We start from the raw sequence: 20,733 nt of genomic DNA, 5'->3' as shown, positions 1-20,733 counted from the left end.
TGAATTATCGCTTGCTTTAACGGTGAAGGAAAACATCGTGAGGAAACGTGCATACTTGAGAAATTCTCAATAGTAATTTCGAGGGTGTGTGAAGTCTACCAATCCGCACTAGGCCAGCGTGGTGGCCTAAGGTCTAATCCCTCTCAGTAGTAGAGGAGGCCCGTGCCCAACAGTGGGACAGTATATAGTACAGGGCTGATATTATTATTATATTATATTACGTCTCTGGCTGGAAAGTCTGAAATGTCGGGAAAAAATACGAAATAAAATTTACTTCAATCTTGAAAATATGATATTTCGAACACAAACCCAATACCACCCTTCACTGTATCGATTTCGAATGCACATGTGAAAGAGAGTGAGTGAATTTTTTCATCAACTCCCTTGACGACGGTATCATGGCCCGTGACGGACACACGTCACAGGGGACGCTGCACTCCCATGCGGCTACACGTATACCACATTTGCGGCACGCGACTGTAATTACGGTGTCGACTTTATTTAATTGTTAGGTGTTGTTACCGGCTTTGCCCGCGTGAGAAGCCGCTGTCGCTATAGGAAACTCGTAAACCATTGTGGTAGTCTATTTAGCACATAGTAGTGTAGTAGCGTAGTAGCGCTATCTGAACTACAACATCTACATAAAAATTATTAAAAGTTCAATTATATCCCACGGGAACAAATTCCAGGATAAAATAATCCAGGACATGGTCCATCCGTGTGCAAAATTGCATCCAAATCTGTTCAGCAGTTACTCCGTTTACTTCTTACAAACATTCAAATATTTTCACAACTATTTGCATTTATAATATTACTAAGATACGAAAGGTCTTTCAATAAGTGTCTATTGATATCCTTTAAAAATCTTATGACCATAAATTTAAGCCCAAAATCAATAAACGAACTCTATCCTCGGATAGACCTAGAGATAAACCAAGCAAATATAAAAGTACTCACACTACGCTCGTCACCATCAGACATTACATTTCACAAGACAATCTAAATTAGCTACAGGGGCCTAATTCTCTATCCCACACGTTATTTTGACAGTACGTAACAAGCACGTAACACAACGCGTCATGTTTAAGACAATAGAAATTGGCATATAGAATACCATTCCACGCCAATTTCCCGAAGATAACACGACACGGCCGCATTACGCATTTACACTGTCATACAAAATAATGCGCCAGCGCAACACACAGTTTCAAAAACGCTATAAAAATACGTGCATACACATCTCAAATCGTCACATATGACCAAAAAAGGCATCCCACCCCCAACAAAAACACTCACGTATGATTACACCGGACGGATCATTGCGCATGATTTTATTAATCATATAATTGAGCACGCTTTGACGCCATATGCGCGCGCACTACGCTAAAGCAATCGAAATAATGCGAAACGGCCTTAGTTGTTCAAGCTTGGTTTGTCACCCCACTGAGGGGGTTTTTTAATGTGTAAGATCGGATTCGAAGTTTAGTAGGTGATAGTCCCGTTTGTGACAGCCTCGATACTATAGCAATGTCTATTTCTGCCGCCAATCACTGTTGTATACTTGTTTGAAGGCAATTATAAACAATTATTGGCATTATGTGAGTTAACATCTAATATTTCAGGTCGACGAACGGCGATAGACTAGTTGGGTATGGAAAACACTGCCGAGACGAATGTCCGCAGGTTCAAACTCAAGGGCACGCATCCCTTACTTTTCAAAAGTTATGTGTGTATTTTTTGTGAATTATCGCTTGCTTTAACGATTAATGAAAACATTCATAGGAAACTTGCATATCTGAGAAGTTATCTATAAGGGAAGAAGTTATCTACTTTGAGGGTATTTAAAGACTGTCAATCGGCTTTAGTCGAGCGTGGTGGAAGGCGTAATCCCTCCCAGTAGTAGAGGAGGCTCGTGTCCAGCAGTGCGACAGTATATAATACAGGGCTAATAATTTAACCTTATTTGTATGAATGATGCAAAAATTACCAACGCACCGAATCATTGTTATTATTCAAAATATCCCAAATTCCCAAAAAAAACCCGCGCACTAACACGCGTTGCGGCCGCGCCGTAACCTCAAGGGCCTCCGTTCGATGCCCGTTCGCGTCCCTAAGGCCCTATACAAACCGCACGTGTCTTGCAAATTTATACCAATAATATTTTGAACATCCAATATTGAATTTTCCACCTTATTCTGTGTGGAATACGGTCGGTGGTACAATGGATCAGATAAATTTCTGATTATGAATTGTCACGTGTCGTATAATTGGTGGAATTTGTGTTAGAAGTAATTTAATTATCTAATGACAGCCCTTTTTTTTGTTACTGGGAAATCCCTCAAAACGTCACCCGATGGTTTATAATTCGATATAATTTCTGTATATCATAATAATGTAGGCGGTTTAGAACTCTTTAAAATTGGCCAGTAGGCCTATAGTGCACAGATGTTGATAACATCTTGGCCGTAGTAGGGTTTATCTTACAGAAATCTGAGATCAAATAAAGTTTTTAGACGCACTTTGTGCAATGATAGCTAAATAAAACTTATTATCATCATCATCATCATCACCGTCAGCCGCAGGATGTCTACTGCTGAACATGGACCTATCAAAGATTTCCAGATCAACCTATGAAACTCAATGAACTAGTTTGACTAAAACATTTACAATTAAAATATCACTATAAATAATAGTTGACGTAAAATCTAGACGAAATTCTCACAATGACAGATGATCTCTCCAAACAGAAGTAACGCCCTCCCCCGTATCAAAATACATTTAAATGACATTATAATGTACCGTACAGCAACGCGCCGACAAAACAAACACGATCCCGCTGCGATTATCAGTTTTATTCACATGTGCGGTAGCGTTAGGGTGTATACAGGCGGGGCGTTTATTTACAAGCGTTGAAACGCTCCTGAATTGAGTATATTTATTAAGAAAAGAATTTAGAATGTATTATAGGTTTTAATAATACTGCTTACTACTGTGTAAATATGTTAAATGTATTTTTTTCATGAATTAAATTGGCTGAGTTACATACTTAATGCATTGTAATTTGTAACCCCGAAATTTATACGTAAATCTTAAATTATTTTTTGTTTTTTATTTTATTATTTGTAAATAATAAGTAGTTATAATGATACTATTCTGTATCATTGACGGATTATAAAACTTACAATTACTAAAATATTTTTTATAGAAACATTTCAATACCTAAAATTACCTTTTAAGTCCTAACCTAACCCAACTTCATAAATCAAAAACGCAACCGCCACCTCTGTGCGTACCCTAAACCCAAACTATCCACTAACCGTCACCTGCCATTAAACTGAGCGCGCATCATTGACAACGCACAAATTGTGAACCACCCCAGCAGGGGCGGTCACCCCTTCGATTCCTGCCGATGTTATTCAATAAACATTGTTTCTTATTATGATGAAAAAAGCGCGTGACAGATGCAGCGTACATCGCGGGATCATGTTTAAGTGCTGAGAATGACATGGAGAAATATTTGTTTATGTAAATACTGGACTTTGAGTGTGGAAATGTTTTTCAGAGTGATAAATGACATGTACATTTTCCGTGCTAAAAAACAGCATACATAACTTGCCCATTGGGGATAACGAAAGCATTCCCGGAATCCTACAGGAATCATAAATTTTTTGGGCTAAAATGTAGCCTAAACCATCCTCCGGTCCACTTTTTATTTCTTGTTGTAGATCCTATAGCCCGAAGTGTAACATGAGAACAAACCACTGTTTGTTTTTAATTATAAATTGAAAAATAATGTTTGTAAAGCTCTAATCGAAAATTTTTAATAAATTTAAAATGTCCTCTTGATGAGGACATGCGTATGCTCACTAACAGCGATTTTATTATAGAATAACAGGTTTTGCTCGTGGCTTCGCCCGCGTGAAGAAGTTTTCCAAGATACAAATCCCGCTTTATATTTTCCTGGGATAGAAATTAGCCTATACTTAACCTTGCCAGGGTCTTAAACTATCTCCATATCAAATATCATAAGAATCCGTTCAGTAAATTTTGTGAAAATTTATCACATACAGACAGACAAGTTTTAAGGACTTTATAATATGTATTGATAACGTCGTATGAACCGATACATTTTAAATAACCCTTAGTACTTCACTTTGAAATTATTTATTTACTTAAACAAAATCTGCCTATGTTATATCGCACAATATTTTAAAGCCCCTTCAATAATTTACAGTTTAAGACAAATAAAAATCCTTATTGATATACAAATAAAAACAGTTTAAGTAGGGCCGAAATAGCATGAATTTTGATTAAAAAAAGCATAATTATACCTATCATTGTAGTAAAATTACACCTCATAAATAAACTTAAAGGAAAATCGCTTCGAGAAAAAACCGCCCGCAGTGACGCCAAACACGCGGGAGCGAGCTCGCGCCGCGGGACACTGGCCGTTTTCATTTTCAAATTAACGGCGACTTTTTAATTTCGGAATTGGTGGGCGGAGCGTCCCGATTGGACGCCCGGCGACATGCTGTCTAATTATAAAGCGGCTCATTGGCTTTCTGCCATTCGAATTAATGGGGGGATTCTATTTTCAAATATCATGAGATTTATTCCTTTGTTCGCGGTAACGTTGATTGAAACGACGGCGATGTTTACACGCTCGTTGTGGGACCACTCATTAATATATGACCGTTTAGTGTCCCGAGCATAGTTTACTACTGAAAGTTGGACAAGAACTTCGATAGTACCAACATTATCCTGATTCAATCACAAACTAATTTGTGATACTCTTCCTATTACATTAGATAAATCTCATGATGACCAGTAATAAGGGTGACGACAATATCCTTTAACCGGCTGCCCTATTACATAAAACTCAGCCATCGACACCATCACTACGCAAAGCCATAGCGATCGTTAACAAATTGTAACACATCAACAAACTACTGTTTAGATGCAAAAATTGAAGCATCGATATATAAAGAAATAAGCTCTCGCATTTTTTATTGCTGTGAATGACGAGACGAGCTTGCCGTTCGCCTGATGGTTACCAATACGATCGCCTATAAACAGCAGAAACACCATCCAACATTGAAATACAAAATATTGTTTGGTATTCCACAATACTTATAACTCGCATACAACAGAAAACCTCACCAAACAACTATCTAAACCGTACCCTCCCATTAAAACCTAAATTACAACAAAAAGCCTTGGTACCGCCGCTAAAATCACCTTTCTCTACATCGCAAATCACTCAAACCCAATCAACGATAGCACCCTTAGTAAGAGGCACTTCGGAATCGAATTAACCACCCGATACTATTATCCCTTTGTGCGTAACACTCTAATGTAGTTATGCACTCGATACAGAGAGCTCAAGATGGTTCGTTTCGTTTGAAATTACATCGATTTAGCACTCGAAGGCTGGAGCGGTTATTACTGTGAAGTGAACAGTCTAGGAGAAATAGAGAAGAAATATTGAAAGTCATTTTTGGATTGGTTAATATTGGCATACAACTTTATTTCTGTTTGCTGTCAGATAAACAAGGATGACCGGAATCACAGAAAACTATTTTTTATTGCCTTAAGAAGCATTCGCCGTCCATGGACTACAATTCCAGAGGCACAGCCGAGCCGTTGCCTACCGGGAGGTGAGCACTATTTTTAAAGAAAGACAATTCATAGCACTCGTGGAACACTTATGCAGGGAGTTAATTCAAAAGTTTGCACGTGTCCGGTAAGAAAGAAGAAACTAACAAATTGCCGACACCAGTGGCGAAAGGTGAAATTTTTCAAAAGGTAACCCGAGGCAAAAAATATGGCCTTAGTTAACATATCGCGGCCAATTTAACAGAAAACAAAAACTAAGACAAACTTAAATGAACCTAAAAGGGAAGCCGGTAGGAATCGGGTTGTATGGACGCTTCGCCACTGGCCGACACCATGCCTTTGGGCGCGCCTTGCGTCCGCATAGTATATTGTTAGTAAATACAGTTATTAGTATCATTTTTTTTATCCTGTAACTTCACCCCGTCTCACGTCACCTTATACGTCAGCAAAACAACCGACACAATCAATTGCATTCCGCTAGATTTATTTCACTAACCGTACCTTCTGTTAGTTTGCAGTACCCCTTCGTCCCTTAAACCGATAAATCTCGAAAGTAAATCGATAATGTCCCGTAATCTGGCCAATATAGATGTCGCGCGACCCTCGCATTACGAGAATTAACTATTGTCAGGGGATAGTGTACAGAGGGCATTTAATGTATGTCAATGGAAGTGGAATGCGCGTACGCGTAAAAAGTCTCGTTAATATACAAATATTTTATACATAAACGTAGTGGTGAGGACTGTTATCAATTAAAGTTTTTATGGGATTTGTACGAATAAAATTCGCGTTATACGTATGTATATATTTTTTGAAATGCATATCAATCTTATGCATTTCAAAAAATAACTCGTATGTTTACTCTGCAACACTTGAAACGATCTTAACGCGATTTTAATAGGGATAAAACCTTATATAAAATTATACACACACACCATCACGCATTTTTCCCCGAAGGAGTATGCAGAGGCGCAACCATGGCACCCACTTTTCGCCAAGTATGTTCCGTCCCATGATGTTATAGACAAATTCATAAATTCCAGACTCCGAGCTGATATTGAGCAGAAAAACCCAAATATCACTGCCCGACACGGGATTCGAACCCAAGATCTCAAAGCGCTATCGTACCGCGCATGCAGTATAACTACGCCACCGAGACAGTCTATAAAATTATGTCATAAATAAATATTGCAACTAAAAATTTTAAACTTTCCGTCTTTTATCGTTCCGCTCATAAAAAAGCGTAAATTCCTAATCAATCAGGACATACAATAAATAGGGTAAGTTAGAGGCATATGGACACAAAGGCGCGGGCAAAGTTGTCGCACATGCTCACTGCTCGCATGTCGCGCGACATTACAATGAGCTCACTCGATGCACTTGTTTTTATAATGTACAATGGCGGCGGCCGAGTGTGAATAAATAAATAAAAACACAGTCAATGGAGTACACGAATTGCTTTAATCTATTGGATTGTGAACTGAGATGTTCTTGATTTGATTATCAGGTCGGGAAATTTTGTATCAATGTTTCTAATGTTTATTACTTGTACACTATAATATGTGTTCTTTAGTGGAAACTTGTTTACGAGGTTGCATTATTTTTATATATGTCGTGATTCACCTCAACTTTTTAATTTTCAGATTGGAACCGTAAACAAGATTGATGTGAGACGAGCTTGCAGAATCCGTTTCGGTTTAGACAACATTATGACCAGTATAATGCCAGGACATTAAAAAAAAATATCTCAGTGCATTAACATGCTGTGTGGTAAAAAGCTCTAAATGGTGATGCTAATATTTATAAACGGTGTGTGTGAAGTCCACCAATCCGCACTAGGCCAGCGTGGTGGACTAAGGCCTAATCCTGATGCTCAGCATAGTATATAATACAGGCCAGTTATGGTGCTTACCATCAGCCGAACAACTGTTTTTACCGTCATTTTCGACCGGTTTCAATAAACGATCCCAACCCTAATCTCCAATCCGATGCCAGAATGAATCAATCGACACTCATATGTAAGCATATCAAAAAAACCTGGTAAATTTTCGCGATATTAAACGGCGTTTAGTTGTTGATACGACAGATCAGCCACAGGATGTCCACTGCTGAACATGGGTCTCCCCCACAGATTCCCAGATCGAACTATAATCTTACGATACTGTTAAATTATACCAAACTCTTAGAAAATTCAGCCAAATATTATTGGCAAGTCACGCTACCAACAATGTCATAGGAAAACAATACACTCGCACGCGTCGCATGATTGCTATTGTAATGTTGGCGCGAGCAACCCGACCGTGTGCAGGGGACCCGTTGTTGGTACTAAGCATTTTTTTTTAATTAAACCCGATGCATTGATAGGGTGTTCGGTGATTGTTCGCGTATTGTCAGGTGAATTCGTGACAAGTGACGGGTGAAGACGGGGGACATTAGTAATGCTGATTGTCATTTTTAGTGATTGGTTTTTAACGGGGACGTGGATTGCACACTTTTCATCGACAGTGATTGCATATTACAGAATAGAAAACTGCTCAGTATTAAAATGCCTACAAATTGATATCTTTTTACATTAAAATTAAACTGTTTTTGGACTTTATCGCGGTTTTTATATTTTAATTTTCTCCCGACGTTTCGAAGACAACAGCCTTCGTGGTCACGGAGCGGACAAAGGTATTTGTCATCCGAAAAGTCTACTAAACTAATATCTACCTACATTTTACAATTACCTCCTATACAATTTTGTTTTTAAAATATTAAAACTTATCTTTTGTCATTTGTTTATATACCTCGTGCAATACCATTGATAACACTTAAGACAACGCAAACACGCGTCGAGCGCACCTAAGCGCGCTCTACCAAAATACACGTATGATTAAAGAGCACTCAAGTGTCATTTTAGTAAACATAGCGATATTGGTGGCGGCGTCCCCGCCTTCCCCTCCCTGCAGACGCGGGGCGCGGCGAAGCATTAAGCAAATTAGATTAGAACTGTATCTATCGCGATCTACACCGGGGCTTGTGTGTAGTTTAATTTGTTACCCGAGTTTGTTTATTAAAAAAGTTGGATAAAACATATAGAATTTATTATAAAACAGGTTATGTTTGGGGTTTATGATATTTGTATTGTTACGGGGTTTAGAGAGCTTGTTATTTTCTCCAGGTTCCTATTGCAATATCAAATTGAAATTGCGTCCCGTAATACAGTCAAATGCTCTCTGCAACATGCTCCATGTATTACCCGGGCTGTCAATAATTGCTTAACAAAAATAGATTTCATGAACATTAATGTTGCTCTCAAAGGACTGCGGGCAACCGCTTAACAGTTGACAATCAAGTGATGGGTTAAATAAAATATATTATACGCCTACACATTGTAGTTGAACAAAAGCTGGAAGAAGACCTACTCATCAGCAAGAGTTTTCTTCTATATTAAGGCACCGTATACAATATGTAAAACCCATCATACTGCCCCACGCGAATTGCCGCATTCCGAGATCAGCCTTTATATATCCAGCTTTGGACAGGCCGGCATTGTGTCGACTGACAAAGAATAACCATCTCTCACCAGTCGACATTCCATCTGAACCCCACCTATACCATCTGGTGCAGAAGGATCATTTTCCCGTGCACGTATAAATGTCAATCACACTCACCTGATCAGCGTGTGAGCCCTGTTCCTCAAGGCGGCTAGTTGTTCCAGGTCTCCGGTCACCCGCTTCTCTTCGTACAGCCTGGTGGAACACAGCACGGAATCCAAAGCGACTGATAGACAGTCGCTCAGTTGTTTCGCTAGCTCCATCTCTTTCGGATCCGATTGGAGGTCTTTCTCCTGTAAAAAAATTGATAATATCAGTCCACGGGTGCCAATTGGTAGGTCTTAAGTATGCATGGGTCCATTTGGGTGGGTACCGTCGCATTGTCTGCCACGAAGCGTCTGTGTTTTTTTTATTCGTGCACTGCAAATTGATCCTTCTGCACTTGATTGTAAGTGGAGTGGGGTCAAATAGAATATCTGCTTACTGGGAATGCATTACAAAGCACTGAATATAATGATACAAATAGTGCATGGACACTTTGCTGGTGGTAGGATACATTTTATATTCGCCTTAATAGCGACCACTGTACACAAGATCTTAAAACCCGCCATAGTTGCCCACGGTAAGTGTCGCGCTTCGGTATCGGCCTATGTATAATATATATCCGATGCCAACAGGCCGGCATAATTGTGTCGACTGCCGAAGGCTAATAATCTCTCGTCAATCGACATTCTATTGGACCACACTCCACTTACAATCACGCGCAGTGCGATGACTACCGTGCCCTTATGAAAATAAACATCGGTCATTGAGACAAGCCAACAGCCCAAGACACAGCTCAATTGTTACATAATGACGTCATACCTCCCTGTAAAAGGTGCCTCACACACCGTTTACCTCACCCATCTCGTCATAGTAACTCGTCTGCAATACGACGCCGGTGATATAGCAAAGATCTACGGATAAACGTCACGAGCGTTGAGCGCCCGAACTTCGCAGCTGGGCGGGACGGGCGCGACGGAGCGTTGTTATCGGACAGTCGCTGACGGGACATTTGATGGGCGAGTTGGTGATTTAGTTAATCGTTTCCTAATATAAGTGCAATGGCGAAGGGTGACCTATTTCAAAAGATAACCCTCAGTAAATAAAATTTGCCTTATTTAACATACAGCGGCCAATTTAACAGAAAACAAAAAAAAAGAAAGTAAACGCAAAATCTTGGATGAAATATTTTTGCACACAGATAGACGATGTCCTGAATTAACATGTTATAGGCTTTTTTTATACCGATAATTAGCTCCCGTGGAAAACATGAGAATTTCTAAATTTGATAGTTTTAAAAATTGCGCATGCGTCTTGTGTAGATCTATGTAGCGAGAAAAGCTTCTGACGTAGGCGATGTCTTTTTGGATAATAAAAGAAGTACTTATGTTACACACTGATAGTGAATAACTTGCCAGAAGGATTGCGGATCCATTTTGGCGGGGGAGATTGTGAGGCAGGACTTTGATTTACAAATTAGTACAATGTACTATGTAATCCTTCAAATATCGGAGATGTCAGACCTCATTAATTAGTTTATGCAGATTCAATACCTTTACTATGTCTATAGTAATGTAAAGTCAAATAAAAAAATAAATACAGAATTCTTCGTTATAAAATATTTTTTAATAAAAAGCGTAAATGTGAGCGAGTAATTTATTTCTCCATTTATAACGACACTACAACTCTACAATGTGGTTAAAATGCAAATATAATTATTACGTAAAGTGCTACACATCGTAGATAAAAAAAAAATGAATTACCATCTACATCTTTTTACAACAGAGGGAGGTCCTACTTGGTTACGTATTCCATTAATAACTTACTTCTTCTAAAGGTTAATACAATCGAGGTGTCAATAGATAACACAAATTTAATAAAGTAACAAATTAAGGTGCATTTTTACTCTCAAATCAGCAGATACGAAATCGTCGACCTCGACATAATTCCTATCATATTATTTTCGTTTTATGCATTCATAACGGGCTAATACGACTTAAAGTACCCGCGGGCGTATAAAAATATCAATAAAAAAAAAACTCAGACCGCGCAACACCAACGTTCCATTTTACGCGGTAACAATAAAAATTGGAATTTTAATCTCGCAACAGCTACGCGACGTCTTCCTTTATTGTTTCACAATTAATATGCGTAAATTGGAACGCGCGGGCCGCCCGGCGGCCATGTTAATTGCCCCTTATCATCGACGCCATCTTGCTTTTTTTCTTCCTTAGGGCCAGTAAATCTAGTAGTTTATGAGGGACCGCAGAGATAACATCTCAGGCCGAGTTTTGCAATTTTTTTGGGCTTGATTTTTGATAAGTTCTCGACTTTATCTGGCGCTTTGTGCGGCGATGACGCGGACTTTTAGCGCGGAGGATATTTCAATTAAGTTAATGTGACACAAATGGTCCCGAATAATATAAAGGGTTTACTGTGGCGGTGTATTATTTTAAAATAAAATTGTAGATTTATATCTAAACCGTGACTAAACGATTTCTTTAAACCATAATAATAATTTATGCCACTTATGAGAAACAAACAGCATAAATCTCGTTCCATATTTGCTTTCTTAAAGACTTGTGTTTATAAAAACCTTATACTAACCAATAGAATATTTCACACGACGTAAAACCTAACCAAAATCATTGCATAACACAATACCCATCGGACACCAAAGAACCGATGCTTTTATCTGTAGTTATTTTGCAATAAAATAATAATAGGAAAACGTACAAGTGGGTCATATGATAGCCGCTGATGAATACCACTTGTAAACATAAATATTACAACAAAAATATTTGCTGTGTTGGCTATTCTACACGATCTCAGAATTACTTGGGTTTGAAATATGGTAAGCAACTCTCACAACTTTTCTGTTACCTGGAAATTCATCACAAATGAACATATACTTGCACATTTTTTTTAACATCAATTCGGCAAACAAGTTATATGATTTAATTTGAATCACATCTCATTAATTTCCATTAAGAAACGCATCCATTACGCGAACATAAAGAATTAAAGCACTTTAATGAATCATTATAATATAACCTTCCAACAATATTACAGTTTTATATGCATCAAATTCATATTAATTAAAAATATCCGTGGTGAGAGGGTAGCGAGCTGCGAAATGACGAGTTGATTTTTGTATTTATAATATAAATATTATGTATTATATCACAAAAAGTACTTTGTGGGAGGATACTGAATATATTTATTAAGTTTAAAAAACACACACACATTGTAATCCCCAAAATTCTATGAAACCAATGGGAAGGTAAGTGTATTCTTTTGAATAAAAAAAGAATTTTCTACATCGGTTCAGAAATTACGGAGTTCTGAGGTAACAATCATAAAAAAAAACGTCGAATTGATAACCTCCTTCTTTTTTTTGAAATCAGTCAAAAAGGGTAGAAAAGGATCAAGCATGAACCCTACTTTTAAATCAAAATCACACGCTTTAAACCCCAAAAGGGTAAGCAAGGGGCAAACAGGACATCTAATCGCCATTTGTTCCGTTGAATGATAGGTGGCGAGCGCCATATCAGGCGCAGGGTCCAGACTCCGGACTGATACTGAGCAGAAGAATCCAGTATCACTTTGTCCGACCCAGGGTCTTAGAACGATGCAATACGCAACTACGCTACCGACACAGTATTTAAGTTTTATATGTATGTATAATTCGTATGGCACCAAACTACACGTTGCGCTTCACAATGCTAAAGATAGGAATAGGTGGCGCAACTAAATAAAAACAAAGATTACTCCATTTTCAGGGGATGACGACCTGCAGCAATGAGGAATACGATGCGAGGAGGATGTATAAATATAAAAATGGAATCATTATCATCATCATTTCAGCCGGGAATCGTCCACTGCTGGACATAGGCCTCCCTATTGAGCGCCACAGGGACCGGTTCTGGGCCGCCCTCATCCATCGGACTCCGGCGACCCGCACCAGATCGTTGGTCCATCTCGTGGGAGGCCCGCTTACGCTGCGTCAAAAATGGAATGGACAAAAGAAATCTCTACCAGTGAACCTAGTCAGTAATCAGTTCATCTTGTATCCTGTACTAAATAGGGACCAGCGCATATACACCATATTGACTGATTCCGAATTAAGATAGTGGTCATAAAACAAGCTGACAAAATTCTTACGACCGACACACCGATAATTTCTCTTTGGTATTTTTATCTGGACTACACTGCATTTATTACGAGGTTAATTTAAAAAAATCAGGTTTAGCAAACGATTGTACCGCACCAAGTGTGCGGGGGCAGACAATATTATGTGATATTCATTCATTTTTCCATAACCACCAATGATTTTAAATATAAATAAGTTATAGATAAGACATTACACGCGCAATTTGAATAGTTGATATTGTCCCAATTGGAATGGTTCGATCAGTAGCGTAGTTTGCCGTATAGGGGCCCTACATCTAAATTTGGTGGGGGCCCTTCAGGACAGTGCGAACTTTTAGGCGCCCGCTTAGTTTAAGCGGGTAGGTATGAGGTTCTCAATTCCACTGTATTTTTTTTATGCTTATTACCTCAGATCTTTTTATGTTCATACTGGTTGAACTAGGCCATTTAGTATTGTCCGTTGATGACATTTTTATTTCAATCTACCACTTGTCTATATTTATTAAATATCTTTAACACAAACATCTAGTAAAAGTACAATGACAGTAAAATCTGACCGCATACAACGATCGTCGGCTAATTAGCGATACCGCAATAAGTTCGCATATCGAAAGCGATAAAAAAAAACGTTACCTTAACGACACGGTAGCGGGACACGGCGGTAATACCGAGTGTTTTTATTAACACACAAAATGCGCATTGTAAAATTATTGCATCGAATTTTCGGAACGCGAAACTGTGAGAATCTACTGTGGGAGTTGGGAGATATTTGTATTCGTCTGATTTAAACGAATATTTTTAATTTAGTGTAATTTTGAATGGAGTTTGTGAGTTAACGAAATTAAAACATAAGGCGCAGGTGCGTATTATTACGAAATTCTAATGACTAAGCCGACGAGACAGAGAAATAGACATATGAATAAACTAGCTTTTGCCCGCGGCTCCGCCCGCGTTATAAAGTTTTTCAGGCTAAAGTTTTCCGTTATAAAAGTAGTAGTTTCCCGGGAGCCTATGTTCTTCCTAGGGTCTCAAACTGTCTCCATACCAAATTTCATCTTAATATACATACATACATAACATCACGCATTTTATCCCCCGAAGAGTATGCAGAGAGCACAACTAGGGCACCCACTTTTCGCCAAGTATGTTTCGTCCCATGATGTGATAGGGGGCGAGCCTATCGCCATATCGGGCACAAATTCCAGACTCCGGGCTGATACTGAGCAGAAAAACCCAAATATCACTTTGCCCGACTCGGGATTCGAACCCAGGACCTCAGAGCGCTATTGTACCGGACGTGCAATACAACTACGCCACCGAGGCAGTCATCATCAGTCAGGCAGTCATCTTAATATGTTGGGTAGTTTTTGAGTTTAACACGTTTTTTCAGTTTGGACCGGTAGTTCCTGAGATTAGCCATTACTGCTCCGCTCTATTGGGTATAGCGTGATGATATATAGCCTATAGCACTCCACGAACAAAGAGCTATCCAACGCAAAAAGAATTTTTCAGTTTGGACCGGTAGTTCCTGAGATTAGCGCGTTCAAACAAACAAACAAACAAACAAACAAACAAACTCTTCAGCTTTATATAATAGTATAGATTAGATAAAGTGTCTAATATTCCTCATTTCAATAACAGTACTTACAAAAGAAATAAAAAGCATCTAAAAAATAAGGAAAACAAAAAAAAAGGAATTTTTAAATCGTGACTCAATCATATTAATCCCTAAAATGATGTAATATTTAAAAAGAACCTATTACACTACCTTTTTACAATAAGTCGGTTTATTTCTAATACTATATTTTGCTCACGGTTTGGGCCGCCTAAAGGACTTTCCGAAATAAAAATCCTGCTATATATTTTCTCGTGATGGAAAGTAGCCTATAATCTTTGCAGGGTCTTAAACTATCTCCATACCAAATTTCACAAAAATCCGTTCAGTAAATTTTGAGGAAATTAACTGTAAATGAATAGTCAATACTCAATACCTACTCTACTTGCCGACTATCCTAGTACTAGGCAAGTGTAGTGCACGGTGTGAACGAGCGTCGGACGTGCATTAGCGTTGCTTTTAGGGCGCCCACCCACTCACACAGCTACCGACCGCCGTAAAGCACAGGGTTGTCACAAACGAATGACTATGAAAATGTTAAATAATTCACTATTTTGATCATTTCAGTATTCCCTATTTGAAAAATGATCTACTAACGAAACGCAAAAGAAAATAATCATCTTCGTTTAGACATACCCGAGAATTAAGTGATTTTTTTACCTGTAATGAGACATTTTAGATTGTTAATTAATTCTGACTCACACCTAATTATAATATGACCGATTTACAATTAGTCACATGTCTTACCCATAATGCCTAGGCCAATCATAAATTTTAAAAAATAGTGTCACTACTTTGCGATACCATCTAAAGACACCTATAGAGGGCGAGTGTATCGACACAAATTGCCAACTACACCATATCAGATATTTTTAAAAACAAAGTTATACCCAAAAAAAATAACAGACCTGGAAATCATTGAGCATCACATTTCACAAAACAGACTACTACTAAAGCAATGGATTACTAGACAACACACAATAACTCCCACGTGACAACCCTACGTCGGCCCGCAGTCATTTGTCAGGGGTGCGGCGAGTGAGAGCACACCTTCATATTTATACACGTGTATACACTATAGTACTGACGTCATACTACTTAGAACATTTATAGCGAACGGAAGCTAACCAACTTCTGGAGGATATGCTATGCTATTTTACTAGTGGACAGAGACCTAACTAGACTTTTATGCGATGCGAGCTTCTTTGTGTCTGCATGACTCAAAACTTGGTCTTGATCTCATATAATTAAATTCCTATAAAAAATGACTCAAGATATAATATTATTATATCTTATGTTTACGCGAATGTTAAACATTAAAATTTAAATATTTTTCAGATATTATCGCAGTTTTAATATTGTACTTTTCTCCCGACGTTTCGAAGACTGCAGTCTTCATGGTCACGGGGGGACTGAGGTGTTGGTCATCCGCAATGACAGTTACAATATCTACCTACATTTTAGAAATATAAAACTTTTTAAATTTTCACGGATTTTCAAAGATCGGACCACCAACAGCTAAAAATTTAAAAGTTGTATATTTGTAAAATGTAGGTAGATATTGTAACTTTGACTTTGCGGATGAACAACACCTCAGTCCCCCCGTGACCATGAAGGCAGCAGTCTTCGAAACGTCGGTAGAAAAATAAAATATTAAAACTGCGATAAAATCCGAAAAGAATTTAATCTTAAAGATATAACATTACCAAAACTTAGACAAAATAAAATGACGTGCCCTTTAGATAATTTCATACCCTCAGTAAAGAGGTTATTGTTTTTTACGATTGCGCAGTTCAACCCTCTCCGTTCGAAACTTTGCCAATCGCATTGGAAACGTCAGTTTTTTCGCTCGCTTAGTTTTGATGTGATCCTTTCAATCAGTTTGGGTACTTTTTCCCTCACATGATTTATTTTACGATGTAAAGTCCGAGATTGCGTTAGGGTTAAGTTTTGGTTGTTGACAAAAAAGGGCAAGTAATTTGTCCAGTGATGGACTGAGGATCTGAGGGGGATCACATTCCGAACACTGTGTTCTCACTGTGTTCAACTGAAGTGTATTGCAATCCGGTATTGGTTGCCATTTTACTGATTTTTTCTTTAAAGCGCTTTAGCACTAAATGTTTTTAAAAAGTTTGGTTAGACGATGATTGATGTTTTAGCGCTGCAGCGAACTTAAGTTCTAACTCCAGATTTTGAACAAATAGTTTATATGGAAGTTCGTGTCTATCGGTAGAATATACTTGTTAAAAGTGTATACAATAAAAATATCTATCGTTAAAAACATACTATTAGCTCCATCTATGTTACGTTTGCACTCATTTAGTACGTCACAGTGTCGTGAGATGGCGGGGTTTGGAGACAAAATATTGTTTACGTCTCGCATTTATTAAGGTAGTTTATAATCATATAACTAGATGGCGTTGTAACTTGTATCTATAGTCTATACTAATATGAAAATCTGAGTCTGTTTGAACGCGCTAATTTCAGGAATGAAACGAAAGAATATTTGATCGAATTGAAAAATATTTTTGTATTAGATAGCCTTATCAGCATCGAAGAAGGATTTAGGCTACATGGCACACTATGATGTAAAATATCAACTTTCACTTCACATACAAAATGTTTTAGGTATACAAATTATCCTAAAATATTATAAAAAATGGATTTTGAAAAAATTGTATGGAAATAATTTGAGTCAGGAAGGACATAGGCTACTTATAATCCCGAAAAATATTGGACTAGACTAGGATGGTACTTTATCTCGGATTTTTTTTTAACGCGTGCGGGTCGGCCACGGCCGAACAGCTGAACCGATTTTGATAAAGTTTGGTATGGAGACAGTTTGAGGCCCTGGGCTCGGTGGTCAGGCCTATAGGCTATTTATAATCCCAGAAAAATGCTAAGCAGGATCTTTATCCAGAATTTTTTAATTTCCCAGTTGAAACCGCAAGAAAATTTTTGATAGAGATAGTTTGACGCCCTAATGTTCTAATGACGTGAAGCCTGGACGGGTTGCTAGTAAAAAATAAAAAGATGAGCGCTACTCACGAGCTGGTTGGAGAGTATCCGCGCGAGGTGCGCCCGGCGCACTCTGTGGCCGCAGCCGCGGCGCGCTCGGCGCCAGCCGCGACACCATCTGCACCGCCGACCACAACGACCTGCGCACGAGTAACAATACTTGCAGTAGCTTTTCTTAATCTTAGCACGGGAAAGTGGTTTTACGGTGATGTTGTGAAATGAAGCGGAAAGAAAATATCGATCGGCAAGAGATAATAACACCCCCAGACGGTCGGCACAGTCACGTTGTTCTGCCTAATTATTTTTTCGATGTGATTTTCCGCAACCGATTTTTAGCGTGTAATCGTCATTGCAAGGTGACTTCTGGGAAATTTTGAGCTTGCAAGTAGAATGATGGATGGTTGCGAGTAGGATGTTGCCGCTAGTGCAAAGTGCAAACGCATCTAGAACTTTTTGCGCAATATATATATTTTTTCTAGCAAGAGCATTGGGAACTGTCTGAAGTGTGTGAAGTTTTTGGAGGATGTAGAGGAGAACGTTTATATTGGTTTCATCTTACGGCTCACTAGAGTATAGCATCATCCAAGCGAGCATTGGGCCGAGTCTCTTAGTCTATGTTTACCCTTCACCCGCCAAAACTCGCAGTGGCCTTCTTAGGCGCATATCGGACATCCCCGGGATATCGGACCACCCCAAGGTAAGGAAAGAAGAGTAGTAGTAGAACTATACATGTATGTAGTACGTACTTGGTGCTGAACTGGACGGCTAAATCTTCCTTCTCGGAGGCGACGGCTAACAATTGCCCCAAAACTTGGAGACCCTGAGCCTTCTGGAACGCGGTCTTATCCTGCGACGTCTAAAACAATACACATCTTACATATTTTTTCTCAAAATCTTGATGATCAATATCCATCGGAAATCATGTGGCTCACTCCAGAAAATAATATTTTTTACATTGTACAAGAAAAACTTGTCGATGCTTTTCATTTTAATACAAAACCAAGTTTTTTTTTTAGTACCGATATTGTTTGCTACTCGACAATTGCGTGTAATATCAATCTATATATTGCAATATCTAATCGATATATTCTAACTACAAGGTGACCAAAAAAAAATCTGCTTTGAGAGCGCCACTTTTGTTTTATCATTTCAATTAACGTTCAATATAAGAAATTAGTTCTACACTTCAGCACAACATGGCGAAGATTTGTATTTCCCCGGTCAAGGTACAAACACCAACCTTATCAAACCTATCCATCATCCGATGCAGTTCATTCAAGTTCTTCTCCAGAAGTGGCATATCCGCCACCGCTCTTGGTTTCTTCTCTTTCCACTTCCCTTGCTCATGTCACTGAGCGAACTGCACACCGACTCAGCTTTACATAACTTCTTGTTATTCTTCTTCTTCTCTTTCTTTCTCCCTTCATCTTTCTTGAGGTCTTCTTCGAAGCCGTTGATACCTCGTTTTTCCGGTTCGTTTTCGAGGAGTGGCGCAATAGCATTCGATATTTGGTTAAGCACTTTTATTAATTTGGTGGGTGGATGGATGTCTGGTGAGTCTTCTACTGGGAAGACGTCGATGCTTCTATAAAAAAGAAAATTGGCCTTGAATTAGGATACTTCTTTAATATTATATACTAGTATAATAAGAAGAAGAATTGTGAGCTTATTTGTAAGGTTTGTTATGGCTAATCGTATAGCTACGGAATCGATTTTGAATTCTTTCTTTAATAGGAAGCTACATTACTTCTGAGTGCTGTAGGCTGTTTTATCCCGAGAAAATATTAAGCGGAACTTTTATGCTACAAAAACTATCACGCAAGCATAGCAGCGAGTTAAAACTAGATACATATTAGTTGGATTATAGCCGTTTTATTTTACAAACAAAATGCCCCATGTCGACCACAATAGTATCGCTATATACAAAATAAATTCGAAGTGTAATATTGATTTTACTATTACATTTTTTGTTTTCTTAGGCATAAAACAGCGAAGATGTTTTCAACTCCTCACATCACAGACAATTCCAACGGAATAACTAGCAATATAAACATACTACGTGCTTTCTTAGAGATAGAACTTAGACAACCTTACCGAAAGTATTAGCAATAGAAACATACTATTGGGTTATAGCTTAAGGTCCATTTTTCATAACTGGGTAACGTGAAGTTAAATTCTTTACTTGTCAATACTTGTTTAGTTACCCAGATTAAAGGTGAAACAAAATGTATGAACAATGGACCTTAAGCTATAACATTATATTCTCCGGTTTCTTGTTTCAATAATACTTACGAAGCAAGCAACTTCTGCCTAACTTTCCTCGCTTTCTTCTTTATCGCTTTCTGCTTCTCCCGCTCTTTCCTCTCTGCTCCATCCTTTGTGCCGCCTCTTCTATCTCTTTCTGTTCTTTGGACGCTTGGTCGTGACTCTCCGATGTCGTCTTGAATTAAGATATTTCGGAATATTAATGATCATGAGTTTCTTGCATAATTTACAGCGAATGTAAAATATTAAAACAAAAAAATTGGATACAATCGCGGTTTCCATATTATTATTTTCTCCCGACGTTTCGAAGATGTGTAAGGTGAACATTATAATATAAAACCACGATAAAATCCGATTTTTGGTTTTAATATCTAACATTCGCTGTAAATAGTTTTATTTTAATATTCATGGTTAAATAAAAATTGTACGTGTAATAAAAAATAACTGTCGAACTTTTTAAGATCTAGGTTATAAACTTCTATATAA

The 20,733-nt window shown here is 38.2% G+C and overlaps 1 protein-coding gene across 1 annotated transcript in view; it reads right to left on the bottom strand.

Moving 5' to 3' along the window:
* The window catches only part of LOC119190784, a 79,342-nt gene that overhangs the window by 34,426 nt on the left and 24,183 nt on the right, over positions 1–20,733 (bottom strand). The window contains exon 4 of the mRNA XM_037443600.1: positions 9,273–9,448. Within this exon, the coding sequence (XP_037299497.1) occupies positions 9,273–9,448 (176 nt within the window). The remainder of the gene's footprint in view (positions 1–9,272; positions 9,449–20,733) is intronic.

This window comes from Manduca sexta, chromosome 5 (genome assembly GCF_014839805.1).
Source record: "Manduca sexta isolate Smith_Timp_Sample1 chromosome 5, JHU_Msex_v1.0, whole genome shotgun sequence".
NCBI lineage: Eukaryota > Metazoa > Arthropoda > Insecta > Lepidoptera > Sphingidae > Manduca > Manduca sexta.
The sequence above is the reverse complement of the archived record's forward strand: the minus strand, read 5'-3'. Positions and strand labels throughout refer to the sequence as shown.